Below are 21,059 nucleotides of genomic sequence, written 5' to 3'. Positions count from 1 at the left end.
AACTACAACGTGGGCCCGACAAACAAGTTTGACACCCCTCTCTTAGGAGATAACTCATGAAGCTAACCAAAACTGCAAACCGGAACAGAGAAAAGCTTTGAAAAATAATAACATAGGTTAGAATTATACACACACACTTTTATTTAAAATTATACTAAAATGACTCATATAAGACACTCTATGAGGTGAGGAAAACTAAATACAAAAAACATTTGGTTATTAATAACAAGGAAAATAAATTACAAAACCTCCACAAAATTAGAATTAAAAAAGAGCTGTTCTGTCATGTGTCACAATACCAAAGGGACGTTTCCGGCTCCTGGTCCATAAGTGGCAGTAGTGATCATATGTGTTTGTGGACTCAGGAAAAGTCCGACAAAAACGCCAAATGAGAAGCAAGAAGGAAGTCAAAAAATGAATAGGAGAAGAAGAATGCGACCATAAAAACAACACGGGCATCTGGCAGTCTGTTCACAAACAAGGTTACACACTTATCCGAGAGGTACATTTACTACCTAGGATACTTGAATGCACACGAAAAATAGATGTGGTTCTCACCGGTGTCCATATTGTGTTTAAACTGCTTGCTGGATTCCCATAGGAAGGGGAAACTGGTTTGTCAGCTAACTGTTCCAACTCGTCGCTAGCGAACAGTTAGCTCATCGATGACGCGGTTGCTCGTTAAGGACAAGCTGGAATTGTCTTTTTGTTTTCTCGACGCATTTCCTCAGTGGTTAGCGAAAAAAGCTGACAGGGAAGGGAACTAAATTTAACTCCCTTAACCCGGCTGTCCGCCTGCCGTTTTTTTTTGGTCGGGTGTTTCCCAAGGCGAACAATCAGGGTGTCTGCTAACATTAGCCGCCTCTCATGTATTTGGCTGACATTAAACATGAAAAGGAAAGTCGCGTTTTGTTTTTCTACTGGTTAAGATGCCCAGCACAATCGCACCACGAATTCACAGTATGTCGGCTTTTAGCTAGACTACTTCTCACCTTTCTATGTCGGGAATGACTTAAACATCCCGTGACATGTCTTCATTTTTGCTCATGTGAAAAGTTGAACGTTTGTCAGTTATTAAAATGCACACTCGAATTTGTTCAAGTGACTTCATTTTTATTAGTTGGGATGTACACAGAAATGCAGTTTAATGATCTGCAAATAGTAAACCAGAGTGCAGTTTTTCAATAGACGCTACTTTGAAGTTGGCTTGGCTGTTAGTTTTGAACTTCCGTTTTTTTCGCGATGTGATTACATCAATGAGCTGCAAAATTCTAATGATTAAAAAGTCTTAACACTCATAATGGGGAAAGAAGGACTGCACTACAACACTTGTTGAGTTGTGTTAATTTAGTTATATCACACTAGTTAGAAGACACAGGGGCAAAGGCCTATAAACATCTTTTTTTATGATGGAGTTTAGTTTTGCATCACTACAAATGTCATTTGGCACTGTTATTTATTTACACAAGTAGAATATAAGATACAGCTCTTATCAGATCTAATATCTGTAGCAAGTATATATCATTCTTGTTTGTTTGCATCGTATAAAAAAATGAAGTGTGTTTGATAGATTATTTGTTGTAGCAATTACTTTGGAAATAGACATTACATTATTGGAAAGCCTGTTTATTTCCATTTTAAAAGGTGCCACATTTGTAAGAAGCATCAATTTGTGGGATGAGCAGCAGAGCACATTACATCGGTTACGATAATGTTGACTCTTGTTTTGAGCTTCTGCTACCGCTGGGTCAGCTAAATAAAATGTTTACTTGGCATTGGCAGAAAAGATTTGGCATTTTTTTTCATGGGGAAAACCAACCGGCTCTGCTGCTTATTTTTTATGTTCCTTACTAATTTGGAACTATTTAAAAGGGGACTAAAGAAGGTTTCCAATGGTATAGGATTTGTTGTCGACAAACATTATTACAACAAAGAAAATTACCTTAATTTGTTACGTTTATAACTTGGCGTCCATTTTCAGATCTTTCTGCTGCACAATGACAAATATTTAAAAGCCTGAATCAGCTGCTGATATGGTGGACCTCAGAAGCCCCCAGTCTCACATTGGAGTGAGAGTCTGGGGAGAATTTTGCAACAGATTATGGCTTTAGGAGTTCACCATCTACAAGAATCTGTTTCGCCGTTTAGAAATAAGAGATTGGAAAATGGAGAGAGTGGCAACTGAAAGGGAGATGGACGCCCTTACAGATTCTGATGAGGAGCTCTCTGATGCTGATTGCCCTTCACTAAATAAGTCGAGTCGGGTGACGAGAGCAGCGGAAGACAACCGTGAGTGCACAGTGAATGCTCAGGACATCCCAAACCCAGCCACGCCTCACGACTCCGGAATTGGTGATGTGGAGTGCTGTGGCTCCACGGAGGGCAGAGATGATACCGAGGAGGTTTCTGACGGAATGGAAGACGAAAGCGCTGATGGTCACGTGAGATCTCGAGTCATAAATCAAGAGGAAGATGAATCTGCGAAGGAGCAGCACCTCAACGGGGAGTCGACCTGGAGGAGCTTCGGATCAGGAAGGAAGTGCAAAGTGAGGAGCAGCGCATCATTTTCTGACCAGAGCAATCAAAGCGCTTTCACACCTCCCTCCTGTCAAAAAAGTGGTTTTGTGTCAAGCAGCGGCAGGCACAAGCAGGCCCGCAGACGGAATCATCATCATCAACATCAGCTGAACCGCGGCCGCAGGCGCGCGGGCAAACAACTCGTCTTTGCTTTTAAGGAAATGCTGTCGGAGTCTGTTAGCGTCTGGTGCATCTCCTGTGTCCACATGATGATTGAGATTATCGTCACCTTAACTCACAATTGCGGCGTTGGTGTGGAGACCGGAGGTTTGAAACTTTACCGCTTGGGGCAGCAGCTCGTGGGAAAGATCACGGACATTCCGGGAATGAAGGCAGATGCCAGTCGGATTTTAAAATGGATGAAATTCACAGGCACGGATTTGGTGGATAAAGTTGCTCGCTCACTCAAGTGGACTAAACAAGCTGCCTTGTCGACTCTCAGACTTCTTTGTGCTCTTCTCGTGTTCGGGTCCCAGCGGGTGAGAAGGGTCTTGATCTGGCTTGGAGGAGAGAGGGGAAAACGGTATTGGACAACGTTCCAGGATACACGTTTTTGGAAGCGGTTGGTGCTTTTTATGGAAAGAGTCAGAAAGCGCTTCACGAGGGATGGACACATGCACACATCTGCCTTTGAGTCACCGGGTCGAGCTGGGAGAGGCCTGCCGGGCCAGGAGCTGGAAAGACTGCTGGCACTGGCGGAGGTCCCAGAAGACGAGCTCGACCCCTTCACGGTGCTCGGCGTGGAGGTCCACGCGACTGAGGCTGAGTTGAAGAAGGCTTATAGACAGCTGGCTGTCCAGGTGTGTGAGCTGAAAAACACAATTCAAATGCTTCTATTGATTGCCTGAGATGAGGGGATGACTAATAAATTGGTTCTTCACTCACAGAACCTTTTTTCCGTCCTGTCTCTTTTAGGTCCATCCAGACAAGAATAAACACCCACGAGCTGGTGAGGCATTCAAAGTACTACGGGCTGCCTGGGATATTGTCAGTAACCCAGAAACACGGAGAGAGTACGAATTGTGAGTTGTAGTAACATGACAAAATAGTGTCCACTGCAGTCTGGTGAAACAAAAACACAATTCATTCAACACTGGTGGTATGAGGCAATTCCTTTTTGTAACATTCTTGTCACTCAAAGTATGGCATGAAAGATGTCACTATTTAGAAAACAAACACATGACCTCCAGTGTACTGTTTTTTTTAAGTGAGCAAAAGTATTGGAACAGATGACTGACGGGAGTTTTTAGTTGCTCGTGTGTTGCCTTTTAGATTGCTCAAACATTAGATAGTGTTTGTTTTTGGCTTTGGGTTTCAACTGTGAAAACTGCTTTTGGTGTTAAGCAAACCTGAAGACCAGAGAGCGGTCTGGGTGGCAAAGAATTCTGAAGCTGAGTGAAGAGGGAAAATCAATCAGAGCTATTGCACAAACATTGGGTGGAGGCAATACAATCATTTGAAATGACCTGAAAAAGAAATAAACTACTGGTGTCTTGAGTAACAGACATAGAACAGGTCAGCTACGCTTATCATCAGAAGATGACGACAAACATTCTGAGAGCTGTGTAGAAACACCCAAAGGCAACAGTCAGTGACATCAATGTCAACCTCCACAGGGGAAGGGTGACGGTATCACAATCCAGAAGAAGTAGAAAGACCATACCACAAGATGCCAACCACTCATCTACTAAATTAATTGGAAGGCCTTATTGGATTTTGCAAAAAAGTATAGCAATGAGCCGCAATTGCTTTGGAGCAAAGTTGTAGGGACTGATGAGACCAAGATTAACTTTTCCCAAAGAGATTTAGAAGCCAAAATATAGAGAAGGAAAGGATCTGCTTTTGATCGAGAACGCAGTTGAGAGGTGTGACTGTCTGAATTTAGACAGCCTCTGGAACTTGAAACTCGAGTTCATTGTGCTTTAAGTCTTGTGGCTGTATGAAAACGTATCTTTATGATCCCTGTACATTGAAGTCCACGTTATCCAGCACTATGTTTTCCCCGCACAGGAAGCGGATGGCGGCAACCGAGCTGTCCAAGTCCATGAACGAGTTCCTCACCAAGCTGCAGGACGATCTGAAGGAAGCCATGAACACCATGATGTGTACCAAATGTGAAGGCAAGCACAAGTATGTATTCGCACACAGGGGACGAGTGTGTCTTGGTGCGTGTAGAAGAGAATAAATAACCACTCATGTATCCTTGTTACCGCAGGCGCTTTGAGATGGATCGAGAACTCGCCGAGGCCCGCTTCTGTGCTGAGTGCAGTCGTCGCCATAGCGCTGAGGAGGGGGACCTGTGGGCCGAGTCCAGCATGTTGGGCCTGCGGATCACGTACTTTGCCTGTATGGACGGCAAAGTCTATGATATTACAGGTGATTCTTGCCTGCTTTGGTTCAAAACAATAAAAGATGTGCATTGTGTGGAAGGATTTTGTTTTTGTGACATTCTGTCATGTTTCAGAGTGGGCGGGTTGCCAGAGGATCCTCATCTCTCCGGACACACACCGCGTGCCCTATCATATCTCCTTTGGCTCCAAGAACAACAGCAATGCTGCCAGAAACAGGTGACACCAACCCCCCCGGAAAAACCGTTTGCCGCATGACCATCATCTACTCTCAGTTACATCATCTGGTCCATCCTCTTTTCTACCATTTAATCTCTAATCTCTTGTATCCTCACATCTCCCTTCTTCCCTCATCTATTCTCCATCACATTGACCATCTCACCTCATGCCCTCCTTTAATATCGCTTACATTTCTTCTGTGATGTTTTCCTTCTCTGGTTCTCTTGCGCATTCCACTATGTTCTCGTGGTCTAATTTCTAAAATTAAAATCTCTTTTCTAGCCATTATGTCCCTTCTCCTACAATTTGAGGCTCTTTTATTCACACAGCTTCCCTTTTCCCTTCTCACTTGCAGGCCACACTCGGAGCACAGTTCCGGTCCAGGTCCAACCAACCCGGCTGACTTGCAGGACTTCTTTAACCGTATCTTCAAGGGAGCAGCCCCCAGTGACATGCCAGCCAATGGTGGTTTCTTCCCCTCAGGTCCATCTCACCCCCCGCCCGGTGGCGGAGCTTCCCCGTTCACACCTCCTCCGGGCCAGACAGGCTTCTTCATGCCGGGGGCCCAGCGCCCTGAGCCCGGCGACCCGTGGGCCGAGGGCGGCAAACCTCCGCCTCGAAGGAAGAAGAAGGTCCGCAAGCCCTTCCAGAGGTGAAGTCTTCTAAGATGGGACGGTTACTAAAACAACCCAGGGACTCATTCAGTACAGGCTGGTTTGGGGTCTTGCTGATGTCACACCTACAGGGGATTTATGTTGCTTGGGTAAGCTGAGGTCCCACAAGATCCATACATGAGCTGTGGGCTCCTTTAACATGTTGGAAGATTCAAGAGGTGCTGGATGGTGCGTTATTTCTGATTTCACCTCAGTTTGGCTTCAACTTCTCACTGACTGTAGCCTCTCCTACCAACTCTCGCACCATTTATTCACATGTTCTCTGCCACTTTGAGTTACTCACTTCCTTTGGAAACCAATCTTCACAAGCCATCTTGGCACCGGGCAGGGCTCACCAAAATCAGCTCATCAATCTGACAATATTTAGCTCACTGTATTTCAGTAAGCAATCCATGCTCGTAATTACTTGTCTCTCTTACACTTCCCAAATTTGTTTTAGAGATTGAAAATCCCAATAAGCATGTTAAACATGTCAAGGAGTGAAGCACCAGTAATGCTATAGAATCTGAAAATGACCCCCCCCCAAAAAAAAATATATATATCTATATATATATCTAAACTCTTCCATTTGCACAACAATGAATTGAGCACTTCGGTGGGAAGGTCAAATGGCATGAGTATCCATTGTCAATGTACCAAATGCTCTCAAAGCTGCCCCCTGTTGTTCATCAAAGCAGTTTTCACCCCAACAGTTTAACGCAAAACCATTTATCGTTGCATCCTGTCTCCCCGACCTAAATCTTAGTGTCCAAAGTAACTGAATTTGAACGGTAATTAAAACATTTAAAAGGTCAGAATCGGTGAAAGTAACCTGAAGAAAAGTTTTAACACGTAAGTGTTGTGTGGCATTTGATTCAAGCTATTTTCTTCTTTTTAATAAGATGAATTTTATTTTTGTGTTTAGGGCCTCTGACCATGTTGGATGAGCCCAAGCTGGCCCGAAGCATGTTTTGTTGCATCGAGATGGCTCTGTGAGTTGGAGTGGTTGCCTTTTTTTCTTTTTTTGCAAATAAGCGTTTTTGTTTAAGCAGGATGCTGCCATGTTCCCTTCCATGTCTCCAATCGCTTTTTATGCATTTGTGGTGTCCAATCAGATGAGCCATGCCAGAACCACAAAAGTTTGTAAATGTTTGAAATGAGATTGCTACTCTGCGGTGGCACTAGAACAACTGAAAGGACTGATTTATATTTTGCTTATAAAGTAGCACAATTTTACGTTTTGGCTTTGGTTTATTTTTTTTCCATTGATGTGCAATTTTTGGTCTGCCGTCCTTGTTTAGGTTTTGGTTATCTAATTTCAATGAACAACAAAAGAAAATTTGTTAACTGACTCATTCACCTCAGTGTGAAAATGTAGATGGACATAATGGGTGCCGCTTAAAGATTCAAAAGGACAATGGCAGCGCTACCAATATTTTCTTTTGTTTTAATGTTTTTAACAGAATATGCAGGAATACTGTAAAATATTTATCTGACAATCATCAGGGCCTTTTGTTACCTGTCTGGCAGAACGTTTAAAAAAAAAAAATCTTGGGTAAGATTCAGCTGCTTTTTCTGGTTTTCAAAGTAAAGATAATTTCCTAAATGCAACACATTTGCCCTGGTTTGTATGTATGTATGTATACATATATCTTGCAATATAAAAGTTTCCCTGTTCACAATGCATATCAGAAACAAAGAGACAGTCGTGATATACAGTATTTTGTAGGTCCAATATTGTATTGCAAATGGTTCGTTTGGCCTCACATGATTTTTCCTTTGAGACCAGTTAAAGGAAGTCACTCGGTCGGCTTATGTTATCGAGGTCTCTCCTTACAAGGAGACGTTTGAGAGGTGCACATGGCTGCACACGGCTCCATCCACTTGACATATTTATAGACCCTGACAGGTAAGCTCAACAATGAAATGATACTTTCCATTCTTCTTGAGGAGGCCACATCACCTTTCCGCTCCACATCCTTAAAACCATTTGTGCCAGCTTTTCTTTTATGACCGCTATGTTAAAAAAAAAAAAAAAAATAGAAAACATGTCTGGACAATCTTACCAACATTAAAACACTCATTTGCTGAATAATCACAAGTCACTTGAATCCCAACATCTTACAATCATTTGGCCCGTATGTAATATAAATTTCACATATATTTGGATAAAATACAAATAAAATAATACCAACAGACAAAATACAGGATAATATAGTGAACAAACTACAGCTTTCCTCTCAGGGCCCCCATGATGCTGTTGAGCTGGGAACAGTCCCCATATGCCACCAGACCTCCATAGTTAGCCCAGCGGTCGGCACCTTTACCCTCAGTGTAAGGCTGGTGATAGGTCAGTTCTACCTTCGCCTCAGAACTGCACTTCAAACTCTTTGTCAGGTCTACCACGCCCCCTCCAAGGGCTCGAAGCAGCGCGTGAGGTGCGCAGGAGTCCCACTTAAAGGTGCTTCCTTCTGAGAGGACGTAGGCGTCGGCCAGCCCCTGAATGACGCACAGGATTTTGTAGCCGGCTCCCGAGGCGTACATCAGCTTTTCTGGTCCGCACAGTGAGGTGAGAGTCTCCTTCACCACCTCCTTCTCACTGGAGCTCAACACCACCGACAGCGCCCGACGTCCTTCGGGTCCAGTTCTGGGCTGTGACACTGAGCACAGGTTGATGTCGCCGCAGGCCACGCCCCAGAAGAGCTTCCCGCTCCAGCTGGAAACAAACGATCAGGTCGGAATAACTTGTGTAATCGGACAATGAACAGTGACAAATGCAGACTAAAGCAAATGAAGACTAAATATGCCTAAATGCATAACTACATGATTTCCACACATTTGTGAAATTGTGAAGAGATCCACTGCATTTTGAACTAACAAACACAGTTGGGTCTGCTCTTCTAGAGCAGATGCAGTAAAACCTCCAAAATCAGATTTCATACAATGGGGGGGGGGGTACATTTATGTGGAAAAATGTGCTACAGAAGTCATCCAAAAACATTATCATACATATCGTCATGTCAGCAAATCCAAAGACAGCTCATTGAGGATCGACAGGATATTCGCCACATGATTTTTTTTTTTTTTTTTTAATAAAAGGTCCACTCTCATGAAATGCATGATTTTTAGTATGTTATTAATGAAAAAATGTCAGCCGGTATGGACCCAGCTGTTTTTTCGCCACAAAACATGATTTTGACATATACCGCTTTTTGTAACTCCAGCCATGAAAATCCTCTCACGGGATTTGTTTGAGAAGAAGCAGGAAGTGACGTACAGGCCAGTAGCGCACTCAAGTGGTCTCGTCTGTTTATACTAGTTTTACCTGCTGGAAGGTAGCTTGTTGTTCCTTCGTGTTAGCCAAAATGCCGGCTCGTTGCATTGCTGGGTATTGTTCGAACACTCGGGAGGACGGATTTACTCTTCATACTTTTCAAAAAGACCGGGTTCGTTGTGAAAAAATGATTGCATGGGTGCAAAGGATGAGAGCTTTGTGGGTTCCAAATGACAGGTAGGTGTGTATACAGCTACTACAAAAACAAACAATAGTTGGGGGCTGGGGGGCGTAATCCGTTAGCCACGGTGCTAAATGTGTCAATGTGCCCATCGGAAGGCTTCCGTGCAGCAGCCGCTGAAGGATGGCCTCCGCAGGCCTTGTTAATCGACTTGTTGACAAGACTGAGCCGGCCGCCCACCTTGTCTGCACGGCTTCGGCTGGGGTGGCTTGTTGCGGCGCTGGACCGCGGTGGCTCATCTCTGCCGCGGAAGTGGATCGGATGGGGAGGCGGTGTGGCCACGGCGTCGTCGTCACTCACGGGCGGCGTTGTTTTTTTTATCACCGCAGTGCGGAGATGGATTGGGCGGGGAGGTGGTTTGGCCGTGATCTGCATATCATTTAAATATGGCTCATTACGATAGGGTAATATTGCCCTGGTCACTTCACTCGGTTGTGAGATGTTTTCTTCTTCAAAGAGAGCTTCCGTGTCAGAAGGGCCGTGTTCGTCTCCTATGGTAGGAGCCACAGCGAGTTTTCAATGGCGAATGTCTGGGGTGACATCACGGGCAGTAGATGCAGCCAATATGGCGACCACTTGGATGTCAAATGACACTTCCGTAACTTTGTGCATGGATGACGCGCTCTCCTAATATTTATTTTTTTGTAAAGACATTGAAGTGAATAATGTTATATGTATTTTTCATTACAATATCTATAATGTTTATAGGGATGACACTTGACCTTTAAGTTGTCAACACAAAAGGGTAGCAGTGATGGCAAAGAGGAAAAGTGAATATCTATATCATACAATTATGATCAACCCGTAACCGATTAAAATTATATTACATTATTTCCAAATTAAATTGCCGATTGGTATTTTTTTTTTTTCTTGTATTACTACAAAAGTCAACCTGGGTCACAAAACAAATTGTGTTAGGTCCCCCTATACATGGATACCTGGTAGTGAAATCCAGGAATCATAAAAGGGTTAGGTAGGGTTAGCCAACCCTAACCCAAAATTGAAAGCACAGAATTGTCCAAAATGTCTTGATAAGAGATTAGATAAGAAATTAGGATACAGTAATTGTGTCTATATTGTGGTTCCAGGTGAGAAGAACACCCGTCGTGCAGCTCACCTTCCATCTGTAGGGTCTCTGTGGTTGAACGGCTGGTTTATGACGCCCATGACGGGCTCGCCTGTGCTGCGGAGGTAAACCCCGATGAGGACCAGAGCACAGTGCAGACCCGAAGGTGATAAGTGGCCCTCCTCCAGCACCTCCTCACGGCCTTCTATGTACTGGCTGGTGGCATCTGAATTAAGCAGATGACAAACACAGCTAAAGAGCCCTGTTGACATTCAGCTTTGCCACTATGCTGAGGACTGGACACTCACCGATCGGGTCAATCCAGATGCCGAGGTCAGAAGGGCTGAGCGGCACCGTTAGTCCGTCCGTGCTGGCGTCGACAGTCTTTGGGTCTTGGTGGATGGCTCGTGCCAGGAGCGCTGCCGCAGTTAGGTCACCGTCCAGGACTGTGGCCAGAAGCGCTGCGGTCTCCTCCTCTGTGGCTCGGACAGTCACTGTCACACTTTCCCCTGCCAGGAAGAGAATTGGAGATTTCAATCAAAGGACACGTACACAGGCTGTGTTAATATGTGTTAAAGTTTATATTTATTGAAGATTTGTGTCACCTGGTGATCACGTACATAAATGTAGCCCATTACCTTGCTCAATGAAGCTACGTTTTTAGCTATGTTGATGTATTCTGCTTTTGCCTGAACCTAAACTGCAGTCAAACCTTAAAAGGGGGACTTAATTTGACCTTCAGAGAAACTTGGGATTTTCTCCAAACATAACATCCCACTGCACTTTAAACCCATTAATACCCTCAGCCAAAACCTGGTTCACCCCAAACACGCATGACCAGGATGACTGAGAATCTACACAGACCCAATTTGGCATTCTTTTAATTTATGAATGCACATATACAATGGTCCAATCTTTCAATACATCATGCAAAATGCACTGTTTTCAGGATGATTACCAAGTCCATTTTCAAACTTGTTAGATTCCTCTCCGAGAATGAAGCCGACCATTTCGGGGAACTGAACACACAAGGATAAAAAGCGCATGAACGGGGAAATCAGCCTTTGTTCATTCACGAGTTCGTGTGACCTCTCACACCTGCGCACCGACATCATGCCGGATCACCTCCTGGATGACGACATCCGCCAGCGTCTTGAAGTCCTGCACAAATTTTTTGTTCTTGTCATCTCCAGTCTTTTCTTGTATCAGGAGCTGGAAGAGGGGTGCCTCCTGCCTGCACACACGAGCCACATTTGCAGCTTTCTCTGACACCCGCAGCAGCAGCCTCAGCAGCTCGGCCATGTCTGGACCTTAGTGAGATTTTAGTCAAAAGAGAGATGGAAAGTGTGACATGGCTTGTCTTTTCTTTGCTAATTATGGTATCAAATGAATATAGGCCATTTCGTCGGAGGGGGTGGGGGGAAGGTTGTGGATCATTGCAGCTCTAAATCAGTCACCTGTCTCCAAGAAGGCAATCTTTTCCCAACCTATTGAGCCGCAACATCTTTTTAGAATACAAAAATCTCCTGACAAACTACCACATGAAAAAGTCACAAAAAGCATATACAGTATGAAGAAATAATGATGATCTGTTATCAATTCACTCATATGTACTTACTCTATGTCAAACCTTGGCCTGTTTATTTAAACACAAAGCTATTATTCTATTGTATGGATGGCATCAAGTGGAAACGCAAGTTGATTCATCATTCTGCAATCGAATGGAAGGACAATTGTTCTGCTGCCACTAGTTGAACAAAGCTACAGTAGAACTTCAGCCTTTGTAAGATTCGGTTTTCCCTGCGACTTTCCCGGCTTGCCAGAAAATATATGAAAAATTCGGCCCACTGCATCTTCGTTCATCTTTCTATGCAATCAGCAACATAAAGTAACTGGCGGAACAATTACTGGAAGTCCTTCTTCCACTAAATGACGGAAGGTAAACTTAACCTGTTGTCATTCATACAACAGATGAATAATTTTGTGTTGAATCCAACAGGCCCAGACGGAACACTGCCAATTGTGAGCAAACTGAAAGAAAATCATTATTTCAATATTGGGTACATGCTTTTTGTGACATTTTTGTTAGTTGGTGAGCCAGGAAATTGTACACGTCTTTCATACACCATCATGTCTTCAATGAAACTAAAAGTAGTTGTTTTTTCCCCCAAGAGACTTACGAAGCACATGCATGTATACACATTTGACATAATAACGCTATTTGTTTATTTTATTATTTGTTTGAAGCAGAGCTTATTGTGAGAATGCTATAATTTCACAGGTTCAAGCATTGTTATCAAACTTGTCACTTGTCTAGGTTTTACTCGAATACTTTTCACGTCGCGAAAAAAATACATTTTTAAGATGAATGTGGTGTCTGGTTTGGATACGAACACGTTCACATAAAAACAAAAGGGTCAAAACAGCTGAGACTCCGACTGTCACTCAGGTAACAACAATCGGTTGAAGCCCAATTTAGCTCTTCCAACTTTAAATCAGTTTTATGACAGATCGTGAGCGGTACCGACCAAGTGTGCGGTTCTCTCATCTGGGCGTCTACAGTGTATGTTAGCATGTTTTCGGTTCACACAGCCAGCAAAGGAATTCGAAAGCTTACCAAAAACACTTTTGAAGCGTTGCTTTCTGGATATCTCGTCTTCGGTCAAAGAACCTTTTTCTCCAGCCAGTCGTCCCCTAAACACCAAGATGTCCGTCTAATTTGGTACGAGAGGGTTAGCAGACGTTCACGTTTGGATTAGTGTTAATGAATTTTATGAATTTATTTTTTGTCGTGCTCTGCTCCAGTTTCTTGACGTCAGAGCCAGGAAGACCAGCAGTGATGCGTTTAAATCCAGGCAAGTACAGGAAGTGACTGAAAGAAGCGCGCGCACAAGGAGGGCAACAGGAAGCGGGGGCGCGCGATGCGTTCAAAGCAAATCAGACTTCCAGCTTCCTTCAGTTGGAAACCTCACAAAAAAATAGAACAGTTGCATCTGCGTCTCCATCCATCCAGCCATTTTCTTTGCCGCTTATCCTCACGAGGGTCGCGGGGAGTGCTAAAGCCTATCCGAGCTGTCAACGGGCAGGAGGCGGGGTACACCCTGAACTGGTTGCCAGCCAACCGCAGGGCACAAAGAGACAAACAACCATTCACACTCACAATCACACCGATGGGCAATTTAGAGTCTCCAATTAATGTTGCATATTTTTGGGGATGTGGGAGGAAACCGGAGTGCCCGGAGAAAACCTACGCAGGCACGGGGAGAACATGCAAACTCCACACAGCCGTGTTTGGGATTGAACCTCAGAACTGTGTGGCCAACACTTGACCAGCTGATTCGCCGTGCCGCCGTCTCCATCCATCTAACAATTTTCTATACTCGTTACTCCTTACCCGGGTCGCGGGTGTGCTTCAGGCGAGAGGCGGGCTACACCATGAAACAACCAACCGACAAGATTATGACCTCCTGGAAGATATAACGATCCACTACACGATCAAATAATATACCTTTACAACAAGAATAAATGTTTACTTTTTAATGGCTATGTGTATTATTGTAGTCATAGTTTTCAACGCTGTAGAACAGTAATGCAGCACATTCCGATGAGAGCTGTGTGATAAGTTATTTATTTAAAAGAGAGTCCAAAAACAGGTTTAATCCGAACCTATAAATCATCATTTGAAGCTAAATTTGTGGTAGATGAATATGAAAAATACCTGCAATGCTACCTCATAAATACCAGAACAAAATATATCAGTCACAACATGAACCAATGCAGTAATTTCTTGAATGGGTCATTTTCCTACTAGTACTTTGTCGCGTAAGAGATTCTTTCACTGTCATCATGATTAAACATCAATCTCCTCCTTGTGGTGAATCTTTCAGCTTTTGTGGGAGGGAGGACTTTGCATATAATTTGGAGAAAATAGGAGGGAAAACAAGTTCACGCCCTCAGATGTTTGTCCAGGAACGTCAGGATTTTCTTCCAAGAATCTTGCTGTGCAGCAGCGTGGGGTGCGATGTCACCCCCCCATAGAGCAAAAACTGCAGGGGACACAACATTATTTTACATAATATAATGTTGAGGAAAAACTTCCTCATCATATTAGGCACCCTGTACTCTTCCCATGTCTGCCTGTTTTTATTTGACATGAATAATGTAAAAATATAAGATCTAACCTAAATACACAGTGCACAACGGGAGCTATTTTCTGCTTAATATCTGGAAATAAGGTTCATATTAACATTAATTTAATACCAGGTGCGCAGACATTGCCTAACCATGATTGTTTATCAGGATAAGAGTAACATATCTTACGTTATCAGCTTAAGAAAATAATTGACTGATACTGGATAACTGGATGTAAGAAGTCTCTAATTTGCCGCTCAGTGCCATGAACCTATCAAGACTCGGTACTATAGTTTGGGCAAGTTCGGTCAAGACTGCATTACACAATTTTTCAGTACCCGAAAGCACTAAGCTGTATTATGTACTTATGAGTGATTACGTCCCAATAGTTCACTGTGGTAAATGTATTAGTAATTTGTAGAGCTCACCTTTTTCTGGTTTGACTTTCCACATTGACATTCTTGCGTGTGGTGTGCAAGGCGTTTCAATTAGGTGGCCAGCGCCCGGATATGACAAGCAGGTATACAGGTGTGATTTGCCAGCTTTTTTTAGGAGATCTTCGATCTGGAAAACACAAAGATTTAGCTTTATTAACATAAAATGTGCAGTCAAATTTACTGGGAAGAGGGAAATTAATATGTGCTATTTATACCAGGTTTGAATTCTCCGTACTGGGAGAATTCTGGTCATCTTCACCTAAAATGTACATCAATGGACAGGCCAGGTTCTCCATCTGCAAGCAGACACATTTCAAATTTTCTTTTGATTGTTTCAAACTGTACTCAGCAAGATATTCTTCACCTTAGGTCTTTACGATATTTTGTTTGAGTATTGCCATTGCGGTGTACATGTGTGCAATAGTCACATGGAACGGTCTGCTGTGATGTTGGTGTACTGTAATATAAAGTGAATTATTATTATTATTATTATTATGAGCAGAAGCAACATAGGGACCTGTTTAGACATGCTCAAAAGATTAAAAGACTCTCAGGACTGTGAAAAGTCCACAGATACATGGAATTCTGCAGATTAACCATGTAGAGATCTCTATCTATCTATATACAGGGAATTATTTTTATTATTATTATACATGAATTTTCCGAGCTGCTTATCCTGGGTGTCTAATACTGTGGACTGAGTAGGTCTATAAAATGTCAGTATTTTGAGAATAATAGCCCGTCAGTTACGTATTGAAAAAGAAAAAAAACAAGTTTGAACCGACATATTTTTATACCACAGAACATAGGTAAAAAAAAAAAAAATAATAACTATGAACTGAATTTGTGAATTTTGTGAACGATGAACAGAACTTTTGCATAGGAAATTTGTATGAAGAAATATGAAGTTTTCCAGCACCAACCTACGGGGTTATTTCGCATCACAAAATATACCACGGGTTAAGAAAAGATAACAATGTATTTTTTTCCAATATCGTGCAGTCCTATTTCACATCACCTTCACTTGGGTGCCAGGGGAGTAGTTGGTGGGTAAGGACATCTCTGTAAAACTGAGATAGCGTGCCTCAGCCTGTGTCCAAAATCTCTGGTCACTGAAAATGGTTCAGCAGAACATACAGGTACATCTTATGTGTAATGCTTCAATCGTGTTTAGCAGTCTCAGAATATGAAAACATTGATAATATTCTAGAAACGATCTTGAGAGCTGAGTGCTTTAACCTGCTGCAAATAATGCATTTCTACAACCTTAACTGAATACTATGCCTTTCACATACTGTACCTTTCCGATGTTTTAGGTTTGTGAAAAGTTTGCGTGAACTCCAAGTTGATTCCTGCTGGACCGTTTATACAAACCAAACAGGATGGCTGGAGAGTAGAGTGAAGTTTTGTAATATTAGGCTAACACCAAAGTCATCACTTTGTTTCTCATTGCAAATAGTACATTATGACAGATTTGAAAAAAAAATGTTATTAAATTATGTAATCTCATTACATGTAATTTGTTTCTCCCAAACACTGCATGTAGTGCATGACAAACATTATGTGAAATTTGCATTCATGTACATGCATGACTTTGCATATTCAAGATGCAATGGCCACACTTTAAAGTACAATATGCTGTCCATATCTGTGCGACGTACATTCAAATCGAGGAGAGTGGCCATTCGGAGGGCCAGGTAGACTCCGTAGGAGAGACCAATGATACCAATTCGGTCATCACAGACCTGAGGATGATCCCGAAGTATATTAAATGCTTTCTGGAAAAAAAAGGGGGGGGGGGTTAAAAAAGAATTGGTAGACAGTTTTGGTCATATAATAATAATGCAGTCCCAGCTGTTTAATGCCCTCTTAAGAGGTGATTCCCCACCTGTGTGCCATGAAAAATCACTAAGTGTGCCACAGGAAATTATTCCATCCATCCATCCATCCATCCATCCATCCATCCATCCATCCATCCATCCATCCATCCATCCATCCATCCATCCATCCATCCATTTTTGTCTGCTTCGGACGCAGGGGCAGTAGCTGCAGCAAGGAAGTCAAGACTACAGCCAGCAGTTTCAGGGGGTTCCTCAGGCGTTCCTAGGCCAGCCAGGAGACATAGTCTCTCTAGAGTGTCCTGGGTCATCTCCAGGGTCTCCTCCTGGTGGGATGTGCCCAAGGAGGCATTCAGGAGGACTCCCTAACTACATGGCGTAGCCACCTCATCGAGCTCCTCTCAATGGTAGAGGAACAGCGACTCTATTCAGAGCCCCTCCCGGATAAAGTTCAATAATTGGACTATAACTGTGCAAATACATATGTGGTATTATTGCTTGTCACTATTTATTTTATTTTCACTGACCTCTGATTTCAAAAGAATTTCTCCCCCAATTTATTGTGATAATATGTGCACTAAGCTTCAAATCCTGGCCCCTCCTGTGTGGAGTTTCATGTTCTCCCCGTCCTTGTGTGGGTTTCCTCCCGGGTACTCCTCCCACTTCCCCAAAACAGTCGTGTTAGCTTGCCTGAAGAGTAAATCATCTTTAAATGTGAATGCGAATGTTTGTCTACATGTGCCCTGCAATTGGTTGGCGACCAGTTCAGGGTGTACTCTGCCTCTCGCCTGAAGAGAGCTGAAATAGGCTCCGGCACACCTGTGACCATCGTGAGGATAAGACAGATGGAAAATAAATGTATGGATATGCATTCATATGGTCTCAGGTAAAATAACTTGACACATGATGAAAACTAGTTTGACATCCCCGCTCAAAAAGGAGCCTTCCATATTCAAACTTTGAGCTAAGGGAACTAAGAGACATCTTGCCTTCATATATGCATCTGCACTGCTAATATTTAGTTTGACCGTGAGATCCTTATGTTCCATGTAGGCTATGGAGAAGCTTGCAAACCCTCTGGATGCAATCATGGATGAGCGGTACTCCACTAGTCCTCCACCCATACCCCACAAGTCCACCAAGGCTGGAAACCTGCCTGGGCCTGTTGAGAAAGTTCAGTAATATCACAGAAAAGACTACAGTTTGAGACCTAATTTTTGCTCACCTGGTGGTAAGAATAACGTTCCGACAACTTCATTTTGGCGAACGTCTATTCTTTGAACCCCTGGTGCCATGAACCAGCGCTCGGTGGTTACAACAGCCAGCTCAGTGCTTTTTCTCTCTCTGGGAGACACGTGGCCCTCCATCAAGGAAATGTCCACTATGAGTGGAATCTCAACATTCTTCATCCGCAACCTTTGAAATAAAAAACAATTGTGTAATGGTTTTTTTTTACTGATGGCTGACAACCAATGACAAATCACATGAGGCAGCAGTGTGTATTTGGTGCTGCGGACTATAGGCCAAAGATACATGGGAAGTGAATGAATGACTACGAATTCATTTCAGAAAGCAGTCAAAAAAAGTTCAAATGGGCTTTGGCTAGTTCATACAGCACTTTATGAAACTTACACGATCCAATTTGATTTCTTCTGTTTGTGTTGTCTACCGCTTTGTTTATAAGCAGATGACTTAGCTAATGGTAAACAATGGGAGTCTGCAGGGTTCTCTTGATGGAAAATTTGCAAAATGGTAAAAATACATTCTTGCACCAGGACCAGATCTTAAACTTGAGGCTATTTTCTTGGCTCAGGCGGCACATAACAAGGTTTTGTTTAAATCATTTACGTGAGTCATGTCTAATACAAGCTAGCATTCCACCATTACTCGATTGTCTTAGCATGTCAATGTCTGATCTGGAAAAGTCATAGCTTAAGTCTTTTGCACTGTACTCAAACTGTATCTTCAAACCAAGGAAGAATAGTCTCGAAGTGAATTTTGTTAGAAGTTCAAAGCTGTAACTTGAGAAACAAGTGACCCGTTTCAAAACACCAATCGTACTTTATCTGAATTTTTGCTTTCACTTGTGAGCACAATTTGTATAATGGAAATCCACTTCACAATAAGAAGCAGTTTGGCAGATCGACGACAAAACATAAAGAAGGGTTTGAAGCACTTTAAGGTTCCTGTATTTTACCAAACAAACTTTTTGTAGTATTTGGGATGTTACATTGGCTCTATAGTGCCTGAGTAAACATAATTACAATTCGGCAAACATTCCTGAATTTCAGACGTTTTTCTGCTAAGTGTCTTTAATGACACTGTGGCTTGACATTAATGAGATGAGTAAAGTTACAAGCAAGACAAATTAAACTCCTATCTCAAGGTTCCACTGTCTTTGTATTTTGACTGTATAACAAATGTCACTTTAAAAAACAAACAAACGAGAAACAACATGCAGCTAAGAACCAATACAAGACCACGAGAAATTAGATGTCTTTTTGTCCACCTGCCTTAAGCCGTCTCTTTCCCCAGGAGCAGGCTGAAGGCCCCAGAAGAGGCCCATTGGCTCACATCCCAAATATGAACCACCCACGGAATGATCCCGAGCCACTGTTAAAGCCATAAAGACAGAAAAAAGGAATGAGCAGTTAGACAGAAGATCTCAAGGAGCTACATGTCATGATAAAATAATATACCTGTATTTGAGAGTAAAAATTTCATTTTACTCTATTCTATAACTTTCTTCAGTGACAACTAAATCACAACATAGTATTCATCTTAACCAACTGCAGGTGGGTTTTTTTTGGGGGGGGATGCAGTGTGCATTTAAGTATATAAAGCTACATCAGTTATGTTTGAACATGTTTCAGTAATAAAAGAAATTGCACACATACACAATACTCTGTAACTTAGCAGTATGTGTTGAGCATCACTCACAGTTGACAGTGCCATCTGCACTTGTGTAATAATGGCCAAAAGCCTCCCACAGGTCACCATCCTCACTGCGCATTTGTGCACACAATGTTACTGGAGAGTGCTGTGGCAGAAAACCTGCCTTGATACTGATTTGCTCATCCACCAGGGCACGGATTGGAGTGGCTGTTAGTACAGGAGCTGGAGTGGAGCCGGTCCTCCATCGAGCCGCTCCTACAGACAAATGTGAAGAAATGCAAATGTAATGGTCAGAGATTGTGTAGAAAACAATAATCTTGATCAGCCTTGAGGGCTGTGATCCAAAAAGGGTTCCAGGTCAGTCTTTATTGGATAAACTGCTGTACTTGCCAGTCAAATAGAAAAATGTGCTTGGCTGAAGTCTCTTGCGTTCCCTGCTGTTATTTTATGTGCACAGTGAATCCTACAAGATCTGACGGTTATTATGTATGTGAGATAGTATATACAATTGTATGTTCTTTTATTCCATTTGCAAGATAATTTTGGTCCAAAATTCCTTGTAGATGAGACAGCTGTATTTTTCTTTAATATTTAATATGTCCATTAGCTTACACTCTATCGTTGATTATATTTCCTAATAAAGTAACAAAGAGAACGAGTGAGAGCAAGCAAGTGTGTGTGTGTGCGCGTGTATGTGTAAGTGTGTGTGTGTGTGAGAGAGAGAGAGAGAGAGAGAGAGAGAGAGAGACAGAGAGAGAGAGCAAGAGAAAGAGCCAATATGCAGTGACTGTATAATCTATGTCTTATGCCATTGCTCACTTGGTTCAGAGTAAAGTACAACCAAGAACTGAAAACTAGTACTTACCAGGTACTCCATCTTCCTCTCTCACCATTCACTAGGCCTGCTCTTATTTTTGTGTGTAAAATCTCCCTTTTGGTAGCAGGAGTTATCAAAAGGTGCCAAAACCGAACAACAATACTGTACTATATTTTTATTACTTCAAGACACTGTGTCTATTATTAATATTGGATCGTCATAATTACATCTGTGCAAACATCATGTGTATCTCAATGACAATTCTATATAATTTATGTATTTTCTTACCTAGAGCACTATGCAACCAGCAAGGTTTCCTGTGAAGACCAACATATGAAGTCAATTGCTTCCCTATGAGATGACGATATACTTCCGCTCGTGCACGATTCCCAATCATGATGCAAAGTTTTTCCTGAAAGCAGACATCAGTGATGAAAAGAGAAAATGTTCTGTGATGTCTGTGACCTGCTTTTCCATAGGCTTCAGACTCCAAATGAGTTAACTATTATGTTCTGGAAATGACTGAAGAATGAATGTGCTCCAGGGCTTGAAATGAACCTTGG

The 21,059-nt window shown here is 42.5% G+C and overlaps 3 protein-coding genes across 5 annotated transcripts; 1 reads left to right on the top strand and 2 right to left on the bottom strand.

Annotated features, from left to right (window-relative positions):
* The first annotated feature begins 346 nt into the window (after nucleotides 1-346).
* On the top strand, nucleotides 347-6,861 carry dnajc14 (DnaJ (Hsp40) homolog, subfamily C, member 14). Of its 2 annotated transcripts, XM_061832659.1 has the most exons (8): nucleotides 347-502; nucleotides 1,982-3,377; nucleotides 3,493-3,599; nucleotides 4,588-4,707; nucleotides 4,793-4,953; nucleotides 5,042-5,144; nucleotides 5,500-5,796; nucleotides 6,723-6,861. In XM_061832659.1, the coding sequence occupies exons 2-8, from the start codon at nucleotides 2,166-2,168 to the stop codon at nucleotides 6,742-6,744; spliced, it is 2,022 nt and encodes a 673-aa protein (XP_061688643.1). In that variant the 5' UTR covers nucleotides 347-502; nucleotides 1,982-2,165; the 3' UTR covers nucleotides 6,745-6,861. The 2 variants fall into 2 exon arrangements, with proteins under 2 accessions (XP_061688643.1, XP_061688644.1); XM_061832660.1 differs by lacking the exon at nucleotides 6,723-6,861 and having other exon boundaries at nucleotides 5,500-5,803.
* Nucleotides 6,862-8,023: 1,162 nt separating this feature from the next.
* Nucleotides 8,024-13,258, bottom strand: inpp1 (inositol polyphosphate-1-phosphatase). 2 transcript variants are annotated; one of them, XM_061832663.1, is made up of 6 exons: nucleotides 12,996-13,258; nucleotides 11,504-11,688; nucleotides 11,337-11,397; nucleotides 10,687-10,887; nucleotides 10,430-10,604; nucleotides 8,024-8,513 (listed from the first exon to the last, which is right to left on the bottom strand). In XM_061832663.1, the coding sequence occupies exons 2-6, from the start codon at nucleotides 11,678-11,680 to the stop codon at nucleotides 8,024-8,026; spliced, it is 1,104 nt and encodes a 367-aa protein (XP_061688647.1). In that variant the 5' UTR covers nucleotides 11,681-11,688; nucleotides 12,996-13,258. The 2 variants fall into 2 exon arrangements, with proteins under 2 accessions (XP_061688647.1, XP_061688645.1); XM_061832661.1 differs by having other exon boundaries at nucleotides 11,477-11,688; nucleotides 12,996-13,257.
* A 1,053-nt stretch (nucleotides 13,259-14,311) lies between these two features.
* On the bottom strand, nucleotides 14,312-20,893 carry LOC133507554 (peroxisomal succinyl-coenzyme A thioesterase-like). The gene is made up of 11 exons (XM_061832721.1): nucleotides 20,785-20,893; nucleotides 19,725-19,931; nucleotides 19,298-19,397; nucleotides 18,010-18,200; nucleotides 17,774-17,946; nucleotides 16,608-16,724; nucleotides 16,247-16,332; nucleotides 15,965-16,058; nucleotides 15,162-15,242; nucleotides 14,938-15,073; nucleotides 14,312-14,424 (listed from the first exon to the last, which is right to left on the bottom strand). The coding sequence occupies exons 1-11, from the start codon at nucleotides 20,891-20,893 to the stop codon at nucleotides 14,324-14,326; spliced, it is 1,395 nt and encodes a 464-aa protein (XP_061688705.1). The 3' UTR covers nucleotides 14,312-14,323.
* Between the last annotated feature and the right edge of the window lie 166 nt (nucleotides 20,894-21,059).

Source organism: Syngnathoides biaculeatus, chromosome 10, assembly GCF_019802595.1.
Source record: "Syngnathoides biaculeatus isolate LvHL_M chromosome 10, ASM1980259v1, whole genome shotgun sequence".
Taxonomy (NCBI): domain Eukaryota; kingdom Metazoa; phylum Chordata; class Actinopteri; order Syngnathiformes; family Syngnathidae; genus Syngnathoides; species Syngnathoides biaculeatus.
Note: the sequence above shows the minus strand (reverse complement) of the source record. Positions and strands in the feature narration are given on the sequence as shown.

What these genes read in the sequence shown, in the direction of transcription:
- inpp1 (XM_061832661.1), bottom strand. Translation starts at nt 11,680, where the DNA reads ATGGCCGAGCTGCTGAGGCTGCTGCTGCGGGTGTCAGAGAAAGCTGCA. An exon ending in GGCATGATGTCGGTGCGCAG is followed by an intron (nt 11,398 to 11,476) that starts GTGTGAGAGGTC and finishes TTGTGTGTTCAG; the next exon opens with TTCCCCGAAATGGTCGGCTT. An exon ending in CATCTGGATTGACCCGATCG is followed by an intron (nt 10,605 to 10,686) that starts GTGAGTGTCCAG and finishes TGCTTAATTCAG; the next exon opens with ATGCCACCAGCCAGTACATA.
- LOC133507554 (XM_061832721.1), bottom strand. Translation starts at nt 20,893, where the DNA reads ATGATTGGGAATCGTGCACGAGCGGAAGTATATCGTCATCTCATAGGG. An exon ending in GTACGGAGAATTCAAACCTG is followed by an intron (nt 15,074 to 15,161) that starts GTATAAATAGCA and finishes TGTGTTTTCCAG; the next exon opens with ATCGAAGATCTCCTAAAAAA. An exon ending in GAAAGTCAAACCAGAAAAAG is followed by an intron (nt 14,425 to 14,937) that starts GTGAGCTCTACA and finishes TGTCCCCTGCAG; the next exon opens with TTTTTGCTCTATGGGGGGGT.
- dnajc14 (XM_061832659.1), top strand. Translation starts at nt 2,166, where the DNA reads ATGGAGAGAGTGGCAACTGAAAGGGAGATGGACGCCCTTACAGATTCT. An exon ending in ATAGACAGCTGGCTGTCCAG is followed by an intron (nt 3,378 to 3,492) that starts GTGTGTGAGCTG and finishes TGTCTCTTTTAG; the next exon opens with GTCCATCCAGACAAGAATAA. An exon ending in ACACGGAGAGAGTACGAATT is followed by an intron (nt 3,600 to 4,587) that starts GTGAGTTGTAGT and finishes TTCCCCGCACAG; the next exon opens with GAAGCGGATGGCGGCAACCG.